The sequence below is a fragment of the Heteronotia binoei genome, chromosome 5, assembly GCF_032191835.1.
Source record: "Heteronotia binoei isolate CCM8104 ecotype False Entrance Well chromosome 5, APGP_CSIRO_Hbin_v1, whole genome shotgun sequence".
In the NCBI taxonomy this organism is placed as follows: Eukaryota; Metazoa; Chordata; class Lepidosauria; order Squamata; family Gekkonidae; genus Heteronotia; species Heteronotia binoei.
The window spans coordinates 35884735-35910306 of NC_083227.1; the positions used below are offsets into that span (position 1 = coordinate 35884735).

A 25572-nucleotide genomic window follows, 5' to 3' on the forward strand; every position below is an offset into this window, starting at 1 on the left:
ATGTATGCACAGTAATGCGCTACACGTATATGGTATCAATTTCTCAGATGGGGCAAACAGGCGCTTACCTCCAGCGCGTTTTTTCCTTGGTAGGAGCTAAGAAAGATTTGGAGAATGCAGTTTATTGCGTAAAGATGCTTGCGCAATGCAATGTTGCTGTGACCTGGCTGGCCCAGGCTAGCCTGATCTCGGGAACGAGTTAGGGCTTGGATGGGAGACCTCCAAGGAAGTCTGGGATTGCTAGGCCGAGGCAGGCAAACCTGGCTTTTGAGGGAGTTTAAACATCAGGTATATTTTAAGTGAGGTTGGGTTTGGGGCTTGCTGTTTTATTGTTGATTTAGCTGGGGATCAGTCGCCTTGAGCCAAGAGGAAAGGCATAGGGTTGCCAGGTCTGTGTTTGAAAATACCTGCAGACTTTAGGGGTGGATTTGGGAGAGGGTGGGGTTTGGAGAAGGGGGGGGCCTCAGCATGGTACAATGCCATAGAGTCCACCCTTCAAAGCAGCCATTTCTTCAATTTCATTATCTGACAAAGAGACCTGTGTTTTTCGAAAGCTTATGCTACAGTAAAATTTGTTAGTCTTCAGGGTGCTACTGCACTTTTTACCATTTTCCCCACAGGAGCTGATTTCTGCCAGCTAAATATCAGTTGTAAAAGCAGGGGATCTCCAGTCCCTAACTTGAGGCTGACAACCTTAGAAAGGCAAGATATAAATGTTTACGTAAATAGTAAATGTTTTAGTAAATAAATAAATTAGTCACCTGTATTCATCCCTTGTGAGGTTGCCAGGTCCAACTCAAGAAACATCTGGGGACTTTGAGGGTGGAGCCACAAGCAAGGTTGTGACAAGCACGGTTGAACTCCAAAGGGAGTTCTGGCCATCACATTTAAAGGGACCACATGCCTCCGATTGGGAATAATGAAGGATAGGGGCACCTTCTTTTGTGGGTCATAGAACTGGACCCCCTCATCTAGGCGTTTTGAAACTTGGGAGGGGGGGTTGATGAGAGGCACCGGATACTATGCTGCAAATTTGTTGCCTCTGCCTCAAAAACAGCCTCTCCAGAGCCCCAGATACCCGTGGATCAATTCTCCATTATACTCTATGGAAAACGGTCTCCATAGGGCACAGTGGAGTGCCCTGCAGACATTTTCCTCTCCTCCTGCTTTCTGATAACCCTGAAGTGGGAGGGGGGACTCTAAACTGGAGGATCCCCTGTCCCCAACTAGGGATTGGCAACCCTAATCCCTTGCCTTGAAAACCGTGTGAGGATGTCACTGCCAGTCACCTGCAGCTTGACAATGGCACTTTATTCAAACAGGCAACCATAAACATGCACATTCACAAGTTCCATTTAGCTTGGTGGGACTTAGTCCCTAGCAGTGCCAGATTAAACCCTAGGCAGTCAAAATCTCAAGGCCCCTCTTTCAAATGATCTCAGAGTTGGAGCACCGCACCACCACCCGTGGCCCCCGCTGCAGCCTGCAGCCTTATCAAAACCCCTTTGACAAAACTGTGGGGGAGAGGCAGAGAGTGGCAAGCTTGGCAACGATGCCAGCAGCAGGCGCACCAGGCAAGTTGGGCAAAGAGCAGCTCCGTTGTTGGCTCAGCGTGCAGGCTGGGAGGGCTGCAAGCAGGGGGGAAACCGGGGATGAAAGCTGGCCTGGGGCCCCTAAAGGTGTGGGGGCCTATAGGCCAGTACCTACTTGGCCTAATTGTTAATCCAGCCCTGATGTATTTAGGATTACACCCTTATTTGAGCAGAAAAAGAGGGGGCTGCAGCAGATGCAGTTCATGGGACAGGGCAGGGGGACCTGGCAACCCTATGTCAAAGGTGACAGGTTAAAACCTGAACACGCACCAGTTAAACACGCACTCTTAAAAACCAATACACGCTGTTAAAATATAGCCAAAAAGAGTTTACCCACCTCCAGATGCCCTCTGGCAGAAAGCCATCTCACATCTACCTGAAAAAGCAAGTGAAGGCTCCAGCAGCACCCATCTGGTATGCCAGGAATGGACCTTCCACACAGAATGTCTGGTTTTTTTTATTAAGAATATTCATTAATTTTGAGAAAAAAGGGAAAAGGGAAAGGAAAAAGAATAAACAGAAAGATACATACAAACAACATATAATATTTCACACAGAGAATGTCTGTGACCAAACTATTATCAAATGAACCGTCTTAGGTGAGCGCACCACCAGGAGAACAGGGGCTCTGTTTGCAACTGGTATACAGCAGTACCACAACATGCAGTCAGGTGCTGACTGGGAGGAAGACGTGGTAGGCAAAAGCCCCAACCCTGCCCCAAAAGGCAAAGGGAGGGAGAAAAAGCCAGGCAGCCCCACATATCGCACAGCTTGGCTGGGCACATCATAAGAACACAAGAGAAGCCACGTTGAATCAGGCCAATGGCCCATCCAGTCCAACACTCTGTGTCACACAGTGGCCAAAAAACCCAAGTGCCATCAAGAGGTCTACCAGTGGGGCCAGGACACTAGAAGCCCTCACACTGTGCCCCCCAAGCACCAAGAATACAGAGCATCGCTGCCCCAGACAGAGTTTCAAAAAACCCCAAAACCCCACGCTGTGGCTAATAGCCACTGATGGACCTCTGCTCCATATGTTCATCCAGTGTGTCTTCAGGGCATGTCCATCTGCACAGTGTGCTTCATTCTCAGCTTGCCAAGGTTAGACAGTGCCAGATATGCAGCCCTTCTACCCTGGGCTGAATCAGCCCAGGAGGGGGGGCAGGCTATTGGCCCACCAGGAAATTTCCTGGTGGCTCTAACGGCCAGTCTGCCTCAGGTGCAGAAGTACTACACATCTAACCAGGCAACTCAAGTAATGCTTCTTCACTCATCAGCACTGCAGTGCAGGAGCTTACCATGTAGAATGATTTTGTGGCAACAACGCTGTCGCAAAGAAAACATACCAAATGGCCATGAGTCTGGAGGACGGTCTCTCTCTAATATTTGCAGATCCTCCCAACATTGCTGTCATCTGGCCGGGAAGAAGAAGTTGCCACTTTTTCTCAAACAAAGTTTAAGTTCAGCAGCACCTCCCCAGAATTAAACCTTGTTGGTCTTAAAGGCAGGGCCGGCCCTGCCATTAGGCGAACTGGGTGATTGCCTAGGGTGCTGGCCTTCTGGGTGCACCACACTGGGTGCTCTCCATGTGACTCAGTGACATTATCAGTGCCGGGGGGGCATCAGAAGTTAGCCTTGCCTAGGGTGCCAGGCAGTCAAGGGCAGGCCCTGCTTAAAGGTGCCACTGGACTCGAACTTTGTTCTGCTGCTCCAGACCAACAGAGCTACCCACCTGAATCAATTCCCAATACACAGCTTATAGAAGGTCTGTAGAAACCCTGAAAGAATCCAATGAATCTTGGCAAGGTAAATTTGGGCCATGTTGGCCAGTGGCAGGGCCAGTTTAGCACCTTTCCAGTTTTTGAATTAAATTGCCATTTGCTTTTGATTTGGCAAATGCCACTTTCTTTTGGAAAGGGCTTGGAAGGCTACCTCTCTACTCACTTAGACCTTACAGAAAACCCCTCAAAATGTGAAAGAATGGTTGAATCAGTTTGGCACAGGGAAAATGGACAATATGGGGGTCTGGATTGGTGAGCATCTTTAGAGGCAAGAGGAAAGGACCGTAGAGTTCATGGTCAGAAAGCAGCTGAGGTTGCCAGTCGGGAACGAAAGATTCACAGGCGTGTTTTGATTGGTAGTGGCTGCTCCGGCTGGGATCTGTGGAACAGGGAGAATTGGCAGCTCTCCGTGGTTGGCATTATGCCACGGGCATCCCTCCATCTGATGAGTTGGCACAGAACGGTCTCACTGTCTGGACAGCTGCCAATCAATCCAGGACTATCGACTGGCACCACACCATCCCGCTCTTTTTAGGTTTTGCACATCAGCTGAGATTTTGGTTGAAAGGATTGGCAGTCCGGAGTGCGAAAGTATTGTAAACGCCATCTGACTTTTAAAGATTTCTTGTATTGTACTTTTTATAGATTTTGTTTTTAGTACTTTGGTGTTTTTATTATATGTGGTGTATCGCCCAGAGCCTGTAGTAGCAGGGATTGGGTAATTCATAAATTTAAAAATTCTTCCTCCTCCTCTCCCCCTTGGAGATTTCTGCATTGCCCACAGCCTCTTTCTCCTCACGGTTGACCACCCAGTTTGGGTACTCCCCACTTCCTTCACTCCCCATGTAACTTTTGCTTAAAAAGAAAGGGAGAGAACCAGAAGGGAGTTATCAACCCCTCCCCCAGTATTCATTCCAGGACAGCAGTAGGCATGGAGGAAATGGATTTGGAATTACCAGATGCATCAGAGACTAGGCCAGTTATGCTTAAGTAGACATCATCTTCCCTTTTATTTGTTTATTTAAAACATTTTTAAACTACCTCTCCCACCCAGTCAGGGTCCCCAAGCTGACACACAGAAAAACAACACCAGAACCAGGGAAGAGGATTAAGAAATGTTACAGGGGAAACGGCCGGTTCCTGATTTTATGAGGCCCTGGGCAGACCATTCCTGGGGCCTTGTCCCACTCACTCACTCAGGTGCCTGGCTACTTGCCTGCACATCCCTCCCTGCTCTGCTCCCAAGCCCTCCCACTACCTATCCTCACAGCCAGCTTCACTTCCTGCAGCCCTTTCTCTGATGCCACTGGGCAGTGTGTACAGCTGGGTGCGTCGGTGGCAAAGCACTCACAAGTGAGCAGGGAAATAGCATTGAGGCGGGCATCTGTGGGCCTTAGGGATCAGGCCCGTAGCTACAAGGGGGCCTGTGGGGGCACATCCCCCTGACCTCTAGGCAGGACCCCCTGACTTGGGGCCCCTAACCAGCCTCCAGTGCCTTGGCTGCATCCTTCTCCATTCTGCCATCGTCATACACCTTTGCTTCTGCTTGCTTAGGGGAGGTGATCATACACAGTTGCTTCTGCTTGCTTAGGGGCCAGAAGAATTTTCTGACCCCTCAGCAAGCAGAAACAACGGGGCACTTTCGGAGCCCAGGACTGAAACTTAAGCTCCGTGTTGCTTCTGCTTGCTTAGGGGCTGGAAGAAATCTCTGACTCTCCAGCAAGCAGAAACAACGGGGCACTTTCAGCGCCCAGGACTGAAAGTTAAGCTCCACGTTGGGCTAGAGGGCGCCTGCAAGAAGAGGCCGTTCTGGGGCAGCGGGGGTAGGGGGCGGATGGCTCCATTGCAGACAGGACAGGGTAGGGTCAGCTGGCGCACACAAGTGGAGATCCCGGCTGCAGTCCGGGGCTGGGGATCAGTGGAGAGATGATGTTCACCTGCAGGGGTTTTCTGGCCTGGTCTTGTTGGCCACCTGAGCAAGTGTGGGAGCTGCGCTTGGGCAGCCTCAGCTCGCCCTCCAACAGGTAGAAATCCGAATTGGAGGTCTTGTAGCCCCAGAAGTCAGTTGCGACTTGGTGGCGCCTTCCACCACCACCCCTTGTCCCACCGGGCTTGCCTAGCTGGATCATGCTACAGGTAAGGGCAGGAGACCGTGCGGCATGTATCTAAACCTCTGAGTGGCTCCCCACCAGAGCTGCTGGAAGAGGGGTGGAAAGGAATCACCTTGGGGCAGCTGTGGGGAGAGGAGAGTCTGTATGGCAGCGAGCTGGCAGCTTTCCGCCTCAGTGGTGGTAGGAGAGAAGGCCATGGAGGTTGGGGCCACTATGTGCTCCCTGGAAAAAATCAGGGCCCCCCAATTCTTCAAATCCTGGCTACGGGGCTGCTAGGGATGCCAGCCTCCAAAAGAAGAAGATATTGGATTTATATCCCACCCTTCACTCTGAATCTCAGAGTGGTCACAATCTCCTTTACCGTTCTCTCCTCCCCACATACAACAAACACCCTGTGAGGTGGGTGGGGCTGAGAGGACTCTCACAGCAGCTGCCCTTTCAAGGACCGCTGCTGCGAGAGCTATGGCCGACCCAAGGCCATTCCAGCAGCTGCAAGTGGAGGAGTGGGGAATCAAACTCAGTTCTCCCAGATAAGAGTCCGTGCACTTAACCACTACACCAAACTGGCTCTCTGGATCTCTAGGTACTTAGGTGGTACCTAGGGATCTACTGGAATTATAGTTCATCTTCAGTTCCACTGGAGAAAATGGATGCTTCAGATGGTGGACCCCGGTGCTGCATTTGTACCTCACTAAAGCCCTTGTCCTCCTCAGGCTCCACCTCCCAAGTCTCCAGGAATTTCTCAATCTGGAGCTGGCAACCCTAAGGCTATTCCAGTATATGTGGTAACCTCAGAGGAAGAGGCAGGTTTGGGGAGGGGAGTTCCCTGAAAGTGACATCATAGGAAGGGGTGGGTTTTGGTGCAGTGTGTTGAAAGTGACATCATCAGATAGGATGAAGCTTGGAAAGTGACTTCACTTGACCTTTGACTTGGAAGTGGCATCATGGGACATGACATCACAAAAGTGACATCACATCCTTGCTAGGCACCACCCCCAAAGGTTCCAGGCTCCACCCCAAAGTGCCCAGGTATTTCCAGAGTTGAACTGGCAACCTAAGTGGGCCCCACCATAAGCTCTGGACCCTGGCAGCTGAGTATGCTGACACTGGCCCTGACTGAGGGTAAGTCTACTGAAACAAGAAAGTCTTTGCCTACTGGTGTCAGACAACAATAGAAGGAGGCAGATGAATCTCCCAAGGGAGAGAGTTCCAAAGTTTTGGTGCCACGACCAAGAAAGCCCTTTCCTTTTGGTTACCTGGGGAGGGGAATCCAAATATAAAAACTCACATCCTGACAACCAGAATACTAAAAAAATTTTATTACACTGTTTCCACTTGGGTTGGCATGGATGCTGACCATTCTGAATCGTCCAAGAATTAAAGCATACTAAACACATATCCTCCATGCCTATCTAGCCTCAGATGATGGGGGGTAACTGAAGCAAGGCCTCTGAAGATGACCACAGTAAGCAGGTATGTTCCATTTTATCAGCAACAGCAACCCTGTGAGGTAGGCTAGGTTGAAAGTATGTGACTGGCCCAAGGTCACCCAACAATCTTCCATGGCAGAGTGAGGAGCTGAACCAGAGTAGTTCAGATCCTAGTCTGATGCTCTGACTACTACACCACGCTGATGATATCTTTTCTTCCAACATATGGAAGATTGACCAACAGGGCATTTCTCACCCCTGCATTATGAACTCACCAGCTAAAATTCCCATGCTAGCTTCCCTATGAAGAAAGGTTCCCTATAAAGAAAGGTTGAAACGCTTGGGACTTTTTAGCTTGGAGAAACGTCGACTGCGGGGTGACATGATAGAGGTTTACAAGATAATGCATGGGATGGAGAAAGTAGAGAAGTACTTTTCTCCCTTTCTCACAATACAAGAACTCGTGGGCATTCAATGAAATTGCTAAGCAGACAGGTTAAAACGGATAAAAGGAAGTACTTCTTCACCCAAAGGGTGATTAACATGTGGAATTCACTGCCACAGGAGGTGGTGGCGGCCACAAGTATAGCCACCTTCAAGAGGGGTTTAGATAAAAATATGGAGCAGAGGTCCATCAATGGCTATTAGCCACAGTGTATGTGTGTATATAAAATTTTTGGCTACTGTGTGACAGAGTGTTGGACTGGATGGGCCGTTGGCCTGATCCAACATGGCTTCTCTTATGTTCTTAGCTACCTATGAAAAGTACACAAATCCACATCCTTCTTTGCATGTGGTCACTGTCAGTGAGTAACATCACAGCAGAATTGGCAAGATGGAGCCAGAGATCAGGGTTAAAGGACACAGACTGGGGGGTGGGGAAGTCCCCTGAGTCCTTCATTTTCTTTCGTGTACAGTTGGTTCCTCATTAATTCTGTCTCTAGGACATCAGCAGGGGCAATCAATCTCATTGGAATAGAGCCAGGCCGGGCTCAGTTAATCAATGAGGACCTGTAATTAGTGGCTTTAATTACAGCAATATGGATGCAACAGGGTAGAAATCCAAACAACATTTCTGTGGCAAGTGGGGTTCTCACCCTGTGACTGACTTCGCTTCTGTGCCTTTGACAATATGAATAGGAAAAGCAGCTGACAACAATGAAGCATGTGATGCTGTTTCTTGCTGTTTCTCTGTGGCAGGAAAGCTCACCTGAGGAGATTTTGTGTGCCCAACTGCTTTTCAAGGCACTGGGAGCAAGGCCAGTGAAAACTGAGCAGGTGTTCCAGCCTCGCTATGGCAAGATGATGACATATGATGCTTGGTTCACAATGTCCTATCATTGGCAGCCATTCTAAGGTCTTGTAACTGAGGGCCTTGGCTTCCTTTATAGTCAATCCATTTCATGTTGAGTCTTCCTCTTTTCCTAGCATTATTATCTTTTCCATTGACTCTTGTCGTCTCATAATGTGACCAGAGTATGCTAGCCTCAGTTTAGTCCTTTTAGCTTCTAAGAAGAGGCTTAATTTGGTCTAGGACCCACTTATTTGTCTTTGTGGCAATCCATGGCATCTGTAAAACTCCTTCAACATCACATTTCAAAGGAATCTACTTTCTGTCAGTTTTTTTGTTGTCCAACTTTCATAGCCATACTCCTGCATGAATTAAACTTGATTTTGGTTGCCAGCGATACATCCTTAACGCTTAAGGATCTTTTCTAGATCCTTCATGGCTGTTTAATGACATGGAGAAAAACATCTTCAGTTTTGACTCCCCAAAATTTAAGGGTCAACTACAGTCTTAGCCTGAACATTTTAAAAACATTTTTAACAGATGGGCTGGAAAAGACACAGTGGCTGGAAAAGACACAGAAGATATGTGTTCAGTACACTTTAATTCTTGGACCATTTAGAATGGCCAGCATCCATTTCATTGCTGACCCAAGTGGAAAGGGTGTGAATATAATTTTTTTAGCACTCTGGCTGTCAGGATGTAAGTTTTTATAGTTGGATTCCCCTCCGCAGGCAACCTAAAGGAAATAAGACTAAGGATATATTTTGGGTGTGGCTTGGATGGTGTGATTTATACATTGGAAGCTGCATTTCATAAGAACTGGAAGAACTGGGAAAGGTGAAGCTGTGGTTCAATGATAGATCAATCGCTTTCCATGTGGAACATTCCAGGTTCAATCCCCAGACACTCTACTTAGTGTGGATCAAGAAGGAGATGATGGAAAACCTCTGAGATTCTGGAGAGCTGCTGTCAGAGTAGATAATACTGACCTTGATAGACCAATGAGATGACTCAGTAGAAGACAGCTTCCTGCATTCAGCAGTACAGCGGAAATGGGGGGAGAAAGGGTAATTCAACAGAAGACTCAAACATGTCTGAGATGTTTTAATTGAAAGGAAGCCTCCATCTATTGCAACTTTTTGGAATTTGAATTTTAGATCCCATTAAGATGTATTTTCCTTTTGAATAGATCCCTAAAAATTGACATTCCTTGGAGAAAAGTTGGTGGGGTTTTTTGCAAATATGTAGTCTTATAACTGTTTTATTTTTTTTCCTTCAGGAGAATCTGATGGGAAAGGAGTCACTCGGTCCCGTAGCATCAACAGCTCTCTCTGCCAAGCTGGGCGACATCGGAGCATCCGGATGCCCAAGGAGCCGCGCAGACACACCATTTCCAATGTCATGGAATACGATGTGGTGAGTGGATTTCAGGGCAGGTCCCTTAAGGACAATATGCTGCCAAAATATTCAATTCAAACTGGGTGCCCTTATCCCCTAGGGTGACAATAACTTACATTTCCTAGTAATGCTATGCAATATTCTTCCACTCTGTGCATGGAATGCCTCATCTTCTTGTTGTCATCTCTGTTTTTTTGGCCTCTTCCGACCTCTGGAAGATCATTTCCAAGACTGTAAGACTGATTAGAGGAAAAGCCACATAGTTTGGAGGAGCTGAAGTGAAAAGGAGGAGGTCAATTTGTTTCTCTTTCCTCTTCCACAAGAGGAAAGGGGTCTCATTCCTCCTCACTTCAGCCCATTCAGGGGTCATTTTGTAGAAAAATAGGTGGCGGAACTCATTAGCATAACTCATTAGCATATGCTGCTGCCCGCCCACCCCCCAAGCCAAAAGCAACCCAATGCAAGAAAGGAGAACCCCGGGCAAGTGAGACCTGCTTGGGCTGGATAGAGATCCAGCCAGCCCAAGCAGGCCTTGCTCGCCTGGGGCTCTCCTGGGCCATCCCCCCAGTCAAAAGGCCAGCAAGCCATCCACCACCCAAAATCACATAAGAAGTGGGAAAAGGGTGGCACGGACTTATCTAGGGTCTGGCTGCCCACTCTCCTAATCCAGGGATTGTTATGTAGCTGCACCTACTATTCAGTGGAAGAGATAGGTGGGGATGAAGAGGGGGAACTCTCAGAAAGGTTCAGGAGCTGCACTCCTGTGAGCTCCTGCTGAATCTGAGGCCTGAGCCCACTGATCCTCAAGATGTTCTTCTGCATGCATCCTGCAATCCCAGGAATGATAAAGAATGAAGGAGAGGAACATCTGCCTACTTTACATGGGTGGTAGGATGCTGAGGTCTTGAAGCGGAAGAGGGGAGGTATCAGTTCAACTGGTTGGCCACTGTGTGAGGCAGGATGGTGAACTAGATGGACCACTGGTCTGATCCAGCAGGGCTCTTCTGAGGTTCTTATTACTCTGGACACTTTCTTACAGGTACCTCATACTTACTTTCCATTCCCTTCTTATTCTTTGCTCTCAGTGCAAATGGGAGACACATAATTGTAACAGACACATTCATAATTTTGTGCAGGCTTCCAGAATGCAAATCAGTTCTATAAAAATAATTTACATTCTGCGACCTCAGGCTGTAATTTTCCTTTGAGGCTCCTCTGCTTCAGGGCATGTCTGCACCCCAAAGTTAAGGTGCTTTATTGGTCTCCGTTTTATTTGAACCATGAGCATTGTAGTTCCAGAAATTACTTTTGGGTCCCTTCCTCATCATCTAGACCTGAGAAAACCTCATTGCCTTAGACCCAGGAAAACTTGGAAGTGATGCTGGGAGGCTCTAGGACTCACAGGAAATGCTATGGCTTTACTATATTGCAATTCCTAGAGCTACCTGACATTACATCCAGGTTTCCCCAGAAGTGACACCATGGCACAAGCACCACCACTATTCCATATCCCTGCCCCTTAAGCTCCTCCTACTTGTCACTCTGACAGTTTCATGGGCTTACTAGGATGAACAAGGCCCCTGGGATTTTGTCCCCTTTGACAGCACTGGGGAGGGAGGGGTTCTCGTTCTAGAATTCCCAATACTTGAAAAAAATGTTTATTTATTTACTCCCTTTGTAGTCTGCCTTTCTTGCTGAGGCTGAAGGTGAAATACATTTTTTTTAAAAAAAGTGCACTCAAGAAGCATATCAGTGGTCAAGCAAACAATGCAGAAAGACTATAATTAGAAAAATAAGAACTTAAAAAAAGATCTAAGGCATGACATACCACCAAATTCTCAGCATAGCAGCCAGTGCCTTTCCCCCAAATACTCTCCAAGTTTCAAAAGGATTAGACCAAGGGGTCCACTTATATGAGCCCCCAAAGAAGGTGCCCCTATCCTTCATTATTTCCAACGGAGAGAAGGCATTTAAAAGGTGTGTGGTCCCTTTAAATGTGATGGCCAGAATTCTCTTTAGAGTTCAATTATGCTTGTCACAACCTTGCTCCTGGCTCCACCCCCAATGCCTCCTGGCTTCATCTCCAAAGTCCCCAGATATTTCTTGAATTGGACTTGGCAACCCTAGTTGAACTCCAGACTACAGAGGTCTGTCCCTGGAAAAAATGGCTGCTCTGGGGGTGGACTGTATGACATTATACCCTACTGAGGTCCCTCCTTCCACATACCCCACTATCAAGATGTCCTCCTCCCCAAATCTTCAGGAATATCCCAACCTGGAGTAGACAACTGTTTATTTTATGCATTCTGTGAAATGACAGATGTGTAGGAGCCAGGAGCCTTTCTGATCTCTTTGGAAGGTTCATTCCACAAGATGGAGACCACAACAGAAAAATCTTCAGTACCACCATTGTTGTTTATACACATTTTCATGGTGGCACCTTCCAGATGGCTGTACTCAGAAAGGTGAAGCTGTTGTGGTTGAGCATAGCAGGAGAAGTGGTCTTAAGATCTATGGAGCCAAGGCCATGAAGGGGTTGGTGAGTGATATCAAGGATCTTGAACTGAACCTGGAAATAGAACAAAGTTGGAGTCTAGTAGCACCTAGATCTATGAACCTGGAAATGGATTGGTAACCAATGGAAAGATTGCTGAATGGGTGTGACACAACGCACATTCTGTCTAGTGCCTGATAATAACTGAGCTGTGATGTAATATAGTACCAGCTCAAATTTCTGAGTTGACTTTAAGGGCAGATTACAAGACACTGTAACAAACTAAAATTGCCACAGGGCCCTACAGAGAGGCATGTAAGCAAAACTGGCTGAAAGCTAATTCCAACAAGAGTTTGGAAACTGTTTTACAGAAAATCATTGTTTACTCAAGTGGTTTATTCACTCGAAAAGGATAATATGGGAGCAGCAAATTCATGTAAGATCTCTTTCTGCCTACTATGAATTGGAAAGTTAAAACGATGGGGGTTTGGTTCAGTTTGTGGAAACAGTGAACAATTTTTTCAAGAATGGTCACTCTCTCACAATAAAATGCTCACACAAACTGTCAATGGTATCCAATATCTTGTTGGTGGTGGAAATTGCCATAAAATCTCAGTGGACTTATGGTGGCCTCATAGGGTTTTCAAGGCAAAAGACATTTAGCGGTGGTTTGCCATTGCCTACCTCCACATCACAACCCTGGTTTTCCTTGGTGGTCTCCCAACACCTATCCCAGTCCGAACCAGGGCTGATCCTACTTAGCTTCGGAGATCTGACCAAGATTGGGCTAGCCTGGGATATCCAGGTCAGAGAATATCTTATTTTATTAGAACCAGATTATTAGATGGTAATACAGAAGTAGCCTACATCTCATCACCTAGCCTACATCTCATCACGTAGGGTTGCCAACCTCCAGGTGGTGTCTAGGAATCTCCTGGGATTACAGCTGGTTTCCAGGCAACAGAGATCACTTCACTTGGAGAAAATGGCCATTTTGAAAGGTGGACTCTTTGGCATTATACCCCATTGAAGTTCCACCCTGCCCTCTTCAGGTTCCACCCCCCAAATCTCCAGGTTTTCCCCAACCTGGATTTGGCAATCCTACCAAGGAGGACATTTATCTGAGGACCAAAAATGGACCTGTAGGTTTGCTGGACAGGATGTGCAAAGGGAACAAAATCAAACCATATGTTTTGTTGTGGTTGTTTAAAATATAAACAGCTTTGGGAGACTGAAATGTTGAAGGGATAATTTTACCACTCAAGATCCCTCCACAGCTGCTTTTCACGCAAACACAGAGGGGAGGAGAGAGTTGAGGCATGAGAATCTAGCTTGTGTGTGTGTGTAAAGTTCCATCATTACAGCCAGTGTTCCCTCTAAGTGGAGTTAGTGTGAGCTAGCGCACAGATTTTTACCCCAGCTCACACATTTTTGTCTTAGCTCAGGAAGGATGACCCCAAAGCAAACTAATGTATGTAGTAGCTCACAACTTTAATGCCAGTAGCTCACAAAGTAGAACTTTTGCTCACAAGACTCTGCAGTTTAGAGGAAACATTGGCCACAGCAGATTTATAGCTGGCTTAAAATATGTAACTTTGCTATTGTAAATTAGGGTTGCCAAATGACATTAGGAAATTCCTGGAGATTTAGGAACAGAGCCTGGGGAGGATGCAGTTTAGCTCAGTAGGAATGTAGTGCAATAGAGTCCACTTCCAAAGCAGCCATTTCCTCTGGGGAACTAATCTCAAGAGTCTGGAGATCAGTTGTAATTTTAGGAGGTCTCCAGGCCTCACCAGGAGGTTGGCATCCTTATTTATGTTTTGCTCTGTAGGGTGACATAAGGGATGAGAGTTATTCCAGCTGGCTTCAGATAGTGGTGGGGAGGGATGTGGTGGGGAGAAGAAATCTCCAGTCAGGGGCTAGCTGACTCACTATAGGTTGCCAGGTTCCCCTGACCACGGGCAGGAAATGGGGAGAGACCAGAAACTATGGGACAAGATGACTGAGAGCAAAGGGGTTAATCCTGTGGTGAAGTGGACCCTCTACTTGCTTCTCTCCATTCCCCTAATCTCATTCGGCCAGCCGGAAAGGCCGGGATTATGGCAGCCTTTGTCCAAGGCAACTGAGGTTTTAAAATGTATCCCAGGATGCTTTGGGAGGTGCTGAGTTCAGCAAACTGGGGCAAATGGAGAAGGGGGGGGGGGAACAGTTTCGGACACAGCTTGTCACTTTGCCTCAGGGCAGGGGATGGTCTGGGAGGGGTAAGAGAAACAGTTGAGGAAAACGTTTTTTTAGTGAGGGTTTGTGGAAAAGGGGAGAGTGCAAAGTGACTGGCTGGAATGAGAAATGATGAGAGGGGTCTGAAGGAATGAGGGTCGGATGTTTTTAGTGCCAGGCCTGGAGGCTTTTTGAGGGATGCAGAAGTGAAAGAAACGTGAAGAAGAGAGAAAGAGGCCATTTGGAGAGGAGAGTGGCAAGGAAAGCATCAGCTGGCTAAAGAGGGGTAGCTTCCTCAGAGACCCTTCCACAACTGAGGGGTCCCATCGGAGCGGGGGTCCCCTGTGTCTTGCTGGAATGCCGGGCTGGCCCCCGCCTCTTTTCCTGTTGGCGCTGCTGTCCTCCTGTCACACCAGTGCCTCAATGGCGGTGCAAAGAGGCTACACTATCCTCATCGTCCCACTGGGGACCGCCCTCGGAAGCCTGGAGGCTCTGCGGGTCTTCTTCTGGGTGAGTGCTTGTGGGGCGCATTTATTTCCCCTCCAACCGTATCTGGGCAGCTAGAGCCAGTTTGGTGTAGTGGTTAAGTGCACAGACTCTTATCTGGGAGAGCCGGGTTTGATTCCCCACTCCTCCACTTGCAGCTGATGGAATGGCCTTGGGTCAAGCATAGCTCTTGCAGGAGTTGTCCTTGAAAGGGCAGCTGCTGTAAGAGCTCTCTCAGCCCCACTCACCTCCCAGGGTGTCTGTTGTGGGGGAGGAAGGTAAAGGAGATTGTGAGCCACTCTGAGATTTGGAGTGGAGGATGGAATATAAATCCAATATCATCATCTTCTTCTTCCACACTGGCTCTGAGTTACTGGCTTTAGAAGGGAGCTGGCGCTTAATTTCTTCACTGAAAATGCACAGCCAGTCAACCTGAGGAAATGAAACTCGCTAACCGTTGATTTCTATTGGAGGAGCCTTGATGTGTGTTCCCAGACAGTTTACAGCTGCTGCTCACGGAAAGGGCAGTTAGGGATGCCAGCCTCCAGGTGGGACCTGGTGATCCCCTAAGACCTGGGGATCCCTGGTGTAGGGAAGTCAGCCTCCAGGTGGGAACTGGAGATCATCTCCAGCCTCTAGAGAAAATGGATTCTTTGGAGGGTGGATGCTAGAACATTGTACTGCATTGAGGTCCATGTCCTCTCCAGTTTCCACTCCCAAATCTCCAGGAGTTTCCAAACCTAGACCTGGTAACCCTACCCCACCTTCCCCCGCTAGTGGCCAAGGAAAACCTGGCTACTCTCCAAGGGTTTCTCCACAGAGATGCCTTGTCTTTGGGATTCTTTCTTAACTGTGCCAGCTTGCAGTGATTTTATGTTGCTCTTGCAAAATGTGAGGTATTTTTTATTTGGGGAGGGTGTGTGCGTGTGTGAGAAAAGTGCCCTTGCAGCTGACTTGTAGTGTTCTTGTAGGGCAGGGGTCCCTCAGTGGGGAGCTCATGGGTGCCATTGTGCTCATCATGTCTTCCCCCCCCACCCCCAGCAAGGCTTCTGATTAACTGTTGATTGGCTGTGCAGCTGCCAGCACAGCACAAGGAGCCACACTGTGTTACTGAAACTAAGCTGTGGCCATCATTTTGTGACTGGCTCCGCCTCCTGTGGCAGCGACTTTGTGGCAGCCATTTTATTGCTCTGTCCTCCATGCTGCGTCAGAATTCCAAATGTGCCCACAGGCTTTAAGACAAGAAATGATCAGATGCCATTGCCTTCTTCTGCAGAACAACCCTGGATTTCCTGTCCGAGTTCTGACCGGAACCATCCTTGCTTAGCTTCTGATATCTGATGAGAATGGGCTAACTTGAGCCATCATGGATTGAATTATATCAGCAAACTGCCTAGAGTGTTGGGATTTTACTGGACCAATGTTACACCATTTCTATGAGAATACTTTCCCCTGTCTACCAAACTCCTACTTTAGCTTGTCCCAGCTCCTGGTTCCTTCCTCCAAAGTTCTCCCCATACATCTCTCTCTACCCATGCTCTTCCCACGCTATCACCCTTTGCCCCTGAGAAGCCATCTTCCAAAAATGCTTTGATCTTCCTTCCATGCTGGTAGACCTGGGAATCGGATGCCTACATGGCTGTCTTCCTTCACATCTACCCTCAAAGCCCTCTTTTTGTGTGTGAAGGCTGAACCCCTTAAGTTTTCACTACCACAATGAAGCCTTAGGATGTCTAACTGCATCTGCATCTGCTTATATTGTCCCTTCTTACCTTTGCCTTCCCTGTCACCTCCCTCTGTAATTCTCCCTTCCTCCATTTTATCATCACAACAACAACGCTGGGAATCAGGTCAGGCTAAAAGAGAGTTCTGGCCCAAGGTCACCCAATGAGCTTCCAGCGGCAGTGTGAGGATCTGAACCCAGGGCCTCTTAGTCTGACACTAGTCACTATAACAGCTTGATTAGAATATATAATTTGCTGCCAGGCGATGTAGCAGTAGCCACAGGAACAAACAACCTGGACCTGGTAACCCTAACCCCAGGGTAAACATCCCAAAATAAATAAATAAAAATAATGAAGAAACTGACGTGTAGCTGAACCTTGAGTTTCTTTTAATTGGGGGCGCAGGGGGTTGATAATTGCTGGTCTGCACATTATGAAGTCCTTGTGACCACTGAGAGTGCTTTTTATTGAATGTCTGCCTGGAGGATGCCCTGACCAGGGTAGCCCAGCCGAGCCCTGATCTTGTCAGATCTGGGAAGCTAAGCATGGTTAACCCTAGCTGGTATGTGGATGGGAGAACACCAAGGAAATCCACGGCTGGAATGCATAGGCAGGCAATGGCAAACCACCTCTGAACATCTCTTGCCTTGAAAACCTTAAGATGCTGCCGTACATCAGCTGGGACTTGACAGTGGGGTTCCCAATCCCCAGGTGGGAGCAGGGGATCCCCTGGTTTAGAGGCCCTCCCCCTGCTTCAGGGTCATCAGAAAGCGGGGGGGGGGAGAATGTCTGCTGGGCATTCCATGATTCCCTATGGAGCTCCCTGTTTCGGGTTGGAGGAGTGGCACGACAGGGAAGGAAGATTTAAGCCCCTTCTTTACTACTCAGACTGTCCTGAAAGGTTGTTGTCCTTAGTTTCAGGCCAAGGTGTCCCCCACTCATTCAGGAAGCTTCTGCCCATCTTAACGTTTCAGGGTGTTGCAAACTGGTCCCAGGGCATAACAGATAAATATTATGTTGGGTTTTTTTTTTAAAAGGTGGCCCCCTTAATTCCATTCAGTCTCAGAGTCTTTGATCTAGCCGGCAAGTGCTGTTGATTCTGACTTTTGATTGAAGAAGGCAAGGACGGAACAGAACCCTCTCTAGGAATCCTGATTCTCTGCTTTGTCTTGCAGCTGAAGCGGATGCAGGAGCTAGAACGGGAGCGAGACGCCTTGTTGCAAGGGTTGGAGATGGTCAACCAGGTGCGGGACTGGTTCCAGCACCACCTCCTGGAAGCCCAGAGGCGTCAGAAGCACATGGGGACTGACACAGTAAGTATCCTAAAGTAGGAGTCAAGTTTCACCTTTAAGACCAACAAAAGTTTTATTCAGAATGTAAGCCTTTGTGTGCTCTAAGCACACTTCATCAGACGAGGAATCTGATGAAGTGTGTTTAGAGCACACGAAAGTTTATATTCTGAATAAAACTTTTGTTGGTCTTAAAAGTGCGACTTGACTCCTACTTTGTTCTACAGTAAGTATCCTGTTAAGTACTGGGTTCGATGCATGAGGAGGCTCGGTGCATAGTCATCTAGCTCTTTATTAGTGATACAGCATCTTTAGTAAGTGACTACACTACTACTGGAAAGCACCCAGAGCATGCAGCAATATATACAGTTGGATCAGGGGAAACCCATCCCCCAGGAAGCAGAAAACACCCTGTGATTGCACCCTTTTTGGATCCCTCATTAGAATATGCGTACTCATTGGCAGAACCTAGGATCGTCCGATACTGCCTCCCGATTGGCCAGTTTGAATTATGCAGCCAATCGGGATGCAGGTCTTTGGATGCTCTCAATCTGTCATGTTGTGTCTCAAGCTCAGGACACAACACCCAACATATCCAGGCATGCCTTCACATACATCATACCCATCCCGAGGTGAGAAGAGGAGGAACAGATCTGAGTCTCCTGGAATCTGCACTTCCCTAGCGGCACACTGTTTGTTTGTTTGTTGTGAGGATTTGCCAAGTTCTTAAGGGCCTCCCAAGGTCAAAAGGGAAGGCTATGCCTGAGAGCACATCTTCAGCCTGAGCTAATTGAAAAGACCTATGGCAACAGCATGACCAGCAATTTAAGGGCCTCAAAAGACCAGGCAAAAATTTCATGGGCATTTTTGAAGGATGTGTATTTGTTTTCCTTTACAATTCTAACAGTATAACAGGAAGCCATTTTCCAGTACCAAAACTGAGTGGAGGCTGAACGCTGGGCTGCTGTGGCTGGCAGCCTGCAGGAGATGGGGGAGGTGGGTACTTAGGTTCTCAGCGTTGGCATTGGTGTGATGATATCACTTTGGGAGCGATGCTGTAGCATTTGCCTGAAACTCTGTGGTTTAACCATAGAGTTTTTGGTGAATGCCAGCGTGTCACCCTAGGAGCCCCATGGTGCAGAGTGGTAAACTGCAGTACTGCAGTCCAAGCTCTGCTCATGACCTGAGTTCAATCCGGGCGGAAGTTGGGTTCAGGTAGCCAGATCAAGGTTGATTCAGCCTTCTATCCTTCCAAAGTCAGTAAAATGATTACCCAGCTTGCTGCGGGTAAAGTGTAGATGACTTGGGAAGGCAATGGCAAACCACCCCATAAAAAATCTGCCAAGAAAACGTCATGATGTGACGTCAGCCCATGGATCGGTAATGACTTGGTGCCTGCACAGGGGAATACCTTTACCTTTTAATGTGTCACCCAACTCAATGGGATCGCTTCCAGGTTGCACCAGAAGTGACACTATCATATTGGACAATGCTGATTCCCACCCACCTCCATTTCACCCCCAATTTTGTCCAAGGGAGGGCAGGAAGTCTCCTACTGGTAGCCACGGTTGAAGAAGAAGAAGAAGATATTGGATTTATATCCCGCCCTCCACTCCGAAGAGTCTCAGAGTGGCTCACAATCTCCTTTACCTTCCTCCCCCACAACAGACACCCTGTGAGGTGGGTGGGGCTGGAGAGGGCTCTCACAGCAGCTGCCCTTTCAAGGACAACCTCTGCCAGAGCTATGGCTGACCCAAGGCCATTCCAGCAGGTGCAAGTGGAGGAGTGGGGAATCAAACCCGGTTCTCCCAGATAAGAGTCCGCACACTTAACCACTACACCAAACTGGCTCTCCCCTTAACCTCCCTTACATGCATGGCCCCCAGACAAATTGAGGCTACCCAAGCCTGCAAAATGAACAGAATAAATCTACTCTTTAGCCTTAAGTCCTACTAACATACAGAACTGTTTTGTTTGATTTAAATAAATGCACACAATTGTGTAAGCTGTAAATATGTTGTTTATGAAATGCCCAAGTTCCCCCTTTCTACTGTCTTTCTCAAATCCAAGATTTTGGTTAAAAGTAGATCCAAGTTCTAGATGACTATACCTGTATTTTGCACATTTGCAGAACTATTTTCCAGAGTCCTACTCCAACCAAAGCTGCCTGCTGCTCACCAAGATCCAGGAAGTGAATACATGCTTGAAAAACCTGCTTACCTCCCCTGGAAAGGTGAGGAGGGCTGAGGGGCGGTGGGGGTGGTTTGAGCAGGAATGACAGGAACGTAGCTCTGGCTGGCTTGGCATCAGGGGGTGTGGCCTAATATGCAAATTATTTCCTACCAAAATAAAAAGCCCTGATGAGCGGTATCACCACAATATGGGGACAGGGCAAAAATTATAGGCCTGTGTGAGGGATGTGGCAAAATGAGGTGACTGGCTGAAAGGGAATGTTTTTAATTTGCATTAATAACCACTTGGGAAGTGGGTGATGTTGACCTGGACCACAGGGCACAAGGTCTAACATCATCAAAATCAGCTGGAGCCAGGAGTACAGTTTTGTTTATCTTAATGAACTCCTTCATGTTAATGAATTCCCTCCGGCAACTTTCATTGACTGCTGCTGGAGAATTTTTTTTAAATGTTGACACAGTGATGTCACTTCCAGGGAAAACCCAAAAGTGATGTAGGGTAGTTCCAGGAATCAACAGAAAAGCTGTGTTTTTTTACCACAGAATTTCTGGCAATTCCTAGAGCTACCTGACATTATGGGGCACGCAATCCCCCTCATATTCCTGCCTGCCAAGTTCCTGCCAGTTGCATGGCTAAGTTCAGAACCCTAATATGGAGGCAGAGGCAGATATTGATTTTTTGCCTTGGGTACTAAAATGCGTTAGGCTGGATCAAGCTAGGGAAGTGAAGTGTGAGCCCTCCCTGTTGGAATATTCTTCTCACTATAGAGTGAGAAAACCTATAGATGACTTCTCCCTTTCAGGGCTTTTTTTGAGCAGGAATGCACAGGAACGCAGTTCTGGCTGTCAGAGGATGTGGCCTAATATGCGAATGAGCTCCTGCTGGCCTTTTTCTACACAAAAGCCCCATGTGAAATAATGGTGATATCAGGAGGTGTGGCCTAATATGCAAATGAGTTCCTGCTGGGTTTTTTCCCCTACAAAAAAGCCGTGCCCTTATTAGATCAAACTATTTGAACCTAGTATATCTCCTCTCCTGATGAGACAAAGGGAGCCAATAGCAGATATTCAGTTGAGAAAAAGAATATAAGGAAAAATGAGGGAAGAAGAATACATGAAGAGTCTGAAAAGTTGAGGTAGACTAGAAACTTGAAAGGAAACAGAAAGCCAGTCATTGTGAATTCCGAGGTGGGTAGCTGTGTTGTTCTAAAGCAGCAGAACAAAGTTTGAGTTCAGTGGCACCTTTAATACCAACAAACTTTTATTCTGCATATAAGCTTTTGTGTACATGCACACTTCTGGCAATTAACCCCCCTCCCCCCCACACACCCCTATATTTAATGGCAAAGTCTGTTTCAATGTATCTGAAGAAGTGTGCAGGCGCATGAAAGCTTATACCCAGAATTAAAGTCTGTTGGTCTTCAAGGTACCACCAGACGCCCAACTTTGTTTAGCGTGGATAGTTCTGAATTTACTGGAGGTGTGGTATGTGGGACCGCCAGGCCAACAAGAGAAAATGCAGTAAAGGATGGGGTCAGGTTCAGTGTTCCCTCTAAGCTGAGTTAGCATGAGCTAGATCACAGATTTTTAGCCTCCAGCTCACACATTTTTGTTTTAGCTCAGGAAGGATGATCCCAGGACACACTAATTTATGCAGTAGCTCACAACTTTAATGCCAGTAGCTCACAAAATAGAATTTTTGCTCACAAGGCTCTGCAGCTTAGTGGGAACAATGGTCAGGTTACACATTTGGAAAGAAGAAAGGATGGGGCTGTGGCTTAGTGGCAGAGCATCTGCTTTGCACTATAAAGGTCCCAGGCTCAGTCCCTGACATCTGCAGGTAACAGGATTAATCAGTCAGTAGGTGATGTGAAAGACCCCGGAGGCCCTCTGTCAGCCAGGCTAGATAATGCTGACCTTGATGGACCAAGGGCTGATTCAATTTAAGGGATGACGACAACAGCTCCCTCTAAGCTGTGGAATTTGATGAGCAAAAATTCTGCTTCGTAAGCTACCGGCATTCAAGTTGTGAGCGAGTGATTTGGCTACTAAATTAGTTTACTCTGGGGTCTTCCTTCCTGAGCTAAGCTAAAAATGTGTGAGCCGGAGGCTAAAAAACTGTGAGCTAGCTCACCCTGACTCAGCTCAGAGGGAACACTGGGCACAACATGTTGCACCTGTGCATCATTCTTGAACCAATTTATTTTTCCTCCTTAAGGCCCATTTCTTTAGTAGATCCCTTCTCAAGCCATGGTAAGAGCTTTTCAGGTATTCACAAGAAGGATGGTGAGGCACTAGGATTGCACGCATTCAGCCATGAGCCTCCCCTTCCCTTCACGTTTGTGGCATAATGACTGATTGACATGGATGCAGATAGAGTTCCATAACCCTACAGCCAATCTGTAAGTAACCCATTATGAGTCACAAGGATTGGCAAGCAGAGGACCATTAGTGGCTATTAGCCACAGCGTATTGTTGGAACTCTCTGTCTGGGGCAGTGATGCTCTGTATTCTTGGTGCTTGGGAGGGGCCACAGTGGGAGGGCTTCTAGTGCCCTGGCCCCACTGATGGACCTCCTGATGGCACCTGGTTTTTTTGGCCACTCTGTGACACAGAGTGCTGGACTGGATGGACCATTGGCCTGATCCAACATGTCTTCTCTTATGTTCTTATGAGTCATGAAGTCTACACCAACCAGAATCCATGTGCTTATGTGCCATTTCGATGTTGAGTAAGAAGTGCTGAAGGGAGGTCAGGTGCAATCTCACAGCCCCCACCATGCAAATGTGTAAATCAGCTCTGAAAAACTACTTTACTGTCCTGAGCTTCCTCTGTCCATCTTACAAGATCCAGTGTGGACAAAACTAGGACAACTGGGGTTCAAATCCCGAATCATCCCGGAAGCTCCCAAAGTGATCTTGGTCTTGTCACTTTCAGATAAGTTATATGGGTTTTCTTCTTCTCTAGCCGGAGGTCCCACCCAGTGGGTTTGGCGTTCCCCTTTATCCACCAGGAAAGGAGTTTCACCAGCAAGCAGTCAATGTCCTTAAGGAACAGAACCACCTGTTGATCAAGGTAACAGAAAACATGACCTGGCCTTTCTTTTTTAAAAAAAACCTGAGAAGTGTTTCATCACACTTCTAATATGTGAGATCTGAACCAATCCCAACGGGTCCTTTAGAGCTGGCCCTACCGTGAGACAATCTCCTCAAACCTAGATCTAGGGCAGCACCTGAAGGAAGTTGCCTGACCCCCAGAAACGTAGCCCATGTATACCTAGAATCATAAAGTTGGAAAGGACCTCCAGGGTCATCTAGTCCAACCCCCTGCACAATGCAGGAAATCCACAATACCTCCTCCCACACCCACAGTGACCCCTGTTCCATGCCCAGAAGATACCAAGAAAACCTCCAGGACTCCTGGCCGAACTGGCCTGGAGAAAAACTGCTTGCTGACTCCAAAGTGGTGATGCAACCTGTCTAAGGCAAGAATAAAAAGCAACACTTCTTGCATGTCAAGTGAATAATGAGTTTATAGTATGGCAGTTAGTCCTATAACTGAACAGCTGGCATGGGATCACAGGGGGGAAACACTATGCAAGCAAGATTTTTTTTTTTTTTAAGAAAGACTAGCACTTCTTTGCAATCTGGAAACTGTTTTCAAACATAGTCAGTTTGTTGCACGCCCCCATTTACTCAACATATTGACAATCTTTTTAAAAACAACTATGCATAAGTAATACCAATCCAGGCCGACTCTAGCAGGCAAAGACATCCACAATAGTCTCCTCCAACTGGTGAGAGATGGGACAGAGAACTAAAAATAAGTCTAGACCCCCCTCCTCCCCTTCCAAACAGTAGAAGCACCAACATAGTGCAGTGTGTGTGTGAGAGCCAGTTCAGTGTAGTGGTTAAGTGTGCTGACTCTTATCTGGGAGAAGTGGGTTTGATTCCCCACACCTCCACACACAACTGCTGATGTGAACTTGAGTCAGCCACAAGTTCTCTCAAGGCTGTTCTGCTCAAGAGCAGTCAGAGCTCTTTCAGCCCCACCAACCTTACAGGGTGTCTGTTGTGGGGAAGGGAGGGGAAAGGAGATTTGTAAGCTGTTCTGAGACTTCTTTGGCTAGCAAAGGGCAGCGTATAAATCCAATCTCTTCAATTCGTTCCTGCCCTCGCTGTGCTCCTTGGGAGAAGTTTGCATAACAGAAACATCTCCAAGTACATGGAGCACAGTGGCTTGAATAACCTTGGAAGCTCAGCGGTGTCAGCCTTGGTCATACTTGGAGGGGAGATCAAGGAAGTCCGGGGTTGCTAGGCAGAGGTAGGCCATTGGCAAACCACTTCTGCATGTCTCTTGCCTTAGAAACCCTAAGGGGTTGCCATAAGTCGGCTGTGACTTGTCAGCGCTTTCCACCGCCAGAGCTCCTTACAGAACCGTAGAGCTGAAATGGCCCTTAGAAGTCCATCTGTCTCCACCCCCACCTCCAAAGGACTGGACTATCAGCTAACTAGCATTCCCCTTCCCGTCCTGATAAACGGCTGTTCTTTCTGTTCCGTGAGCTGCATTCTGACACTAGTGCTTCAATCAGAGTGGGAATATCAAGATCCCTAACTAACAAAATTTCAGTCTGTAATGGAGCAAAGTAGGGGTGTATGCTGGCTCCATTATTGTTTGATCGATATATAAATAAAATAGTTGACAGACTATCAGGCCCACAATTTTCCCCTCTCTCTCTTGGTGAGCACAAAATTTCAATTTTATTATATGGTGACTGCACTACAGAAAAGCAGATGAATTGGCAAAAGGGCCTGCCAGGGCAATGTAACTTCAGAGGAGTCAAAGAAGCGAGCCAAGCCATCCACTACGGGCCAGAGTAGATCTGTGCATCATCATGACAGTGTCATAATGTAGCCACTTTTTTCCATTAAAAATAGGGGAAAACCAGGGGGGGGGGGTTTCCTGATGGGGGGGCTCCATATGTCTGGAAGTAGGGCAGCAGATCCAGGGGACTTCGTGGACGTGAGTTACTCGTGTGATGTGATGTTTTGGGTGGAATCCGAGTGGATTGAGAGAGGCCAGGAGGTCATCTTTGGATGGGTAGGGCTGTGATGACTCCCAGCATTCCTGACCATAATCCTTGATGTCTGCCTGGCTCACAGGAAGTGTCTGAGAAAAGTGACCGCATTGCCCAGCTGGAACAAGAGAAAGCAGCCCTTTGCAAGCAGCTGAAAGAGATCCGGGGCTACCGCCTCCCCAGCCACAAGGAGTCCACCTTTATCTGACAATCAAAGTCACTTTCCCTCAAAGCGGAACACACTCTCTTCCTTCTTTGATATTTATTGGGACTTTCTCCCCTGACTGCAACTTCCGTGACATTATTTCCTGTGCAGAATCCAGACCAAAGGACAATCAGCATTTTGGGCATCTCTTTTCCACGCAAGGAGTTTGCCATCATCGTCTCTTTTATGCCCGCGCATCGCCTCTATGAATAGAGCTTCTGCCCTGGATTTGTGAACACAGATTTGATTCCCTACCTTGTGACCTCCCCCCATTCTGCAATAACC

General features: G+C 47.5%; 1 protein-coding gene across 2 annotated transcripts in view; it reads left to right on the plus strand.

Moving 5' to 3' along the window:
• Positions 1 to 25342, plus strand: part of SAPCD1 (suppressor APC domain containing 1) — a 38052-nt gene extending 12710 nt beyond the window's left edge. Inside the window, exons 2-6 of one of the 2 annotated variants that reach the window (XM_060238229.1) lie at positions 9485 to 9621; positions 17700 to 17837; positions 19945 to 20046; positions 22973 to 23080; positions 25168 to 25342. In XM_060238229.1, coding sequence (XP_060094212.1) covers positions 9485 to 9621; positions 17700 to 17837; positions 19945 to 20046; positions 22973 to 23080; positions 25168 to 25290 — 608 coding nt within the window. In that variant the 3' untranslated portion in view covers positions 25291 to 25342. The remainder of the gene's footprint in view (positions 1 to 9484; positions 9622 to 17699; positions 17838 to 19944; positions 20047 to 22972; positions 23081 to 25167) is intronic. The other variant, XM_060238230.1, reaches the window with a different exon arrangement.
• Positions 25343 to 25572: the final 230 nt, after the last annotated feature.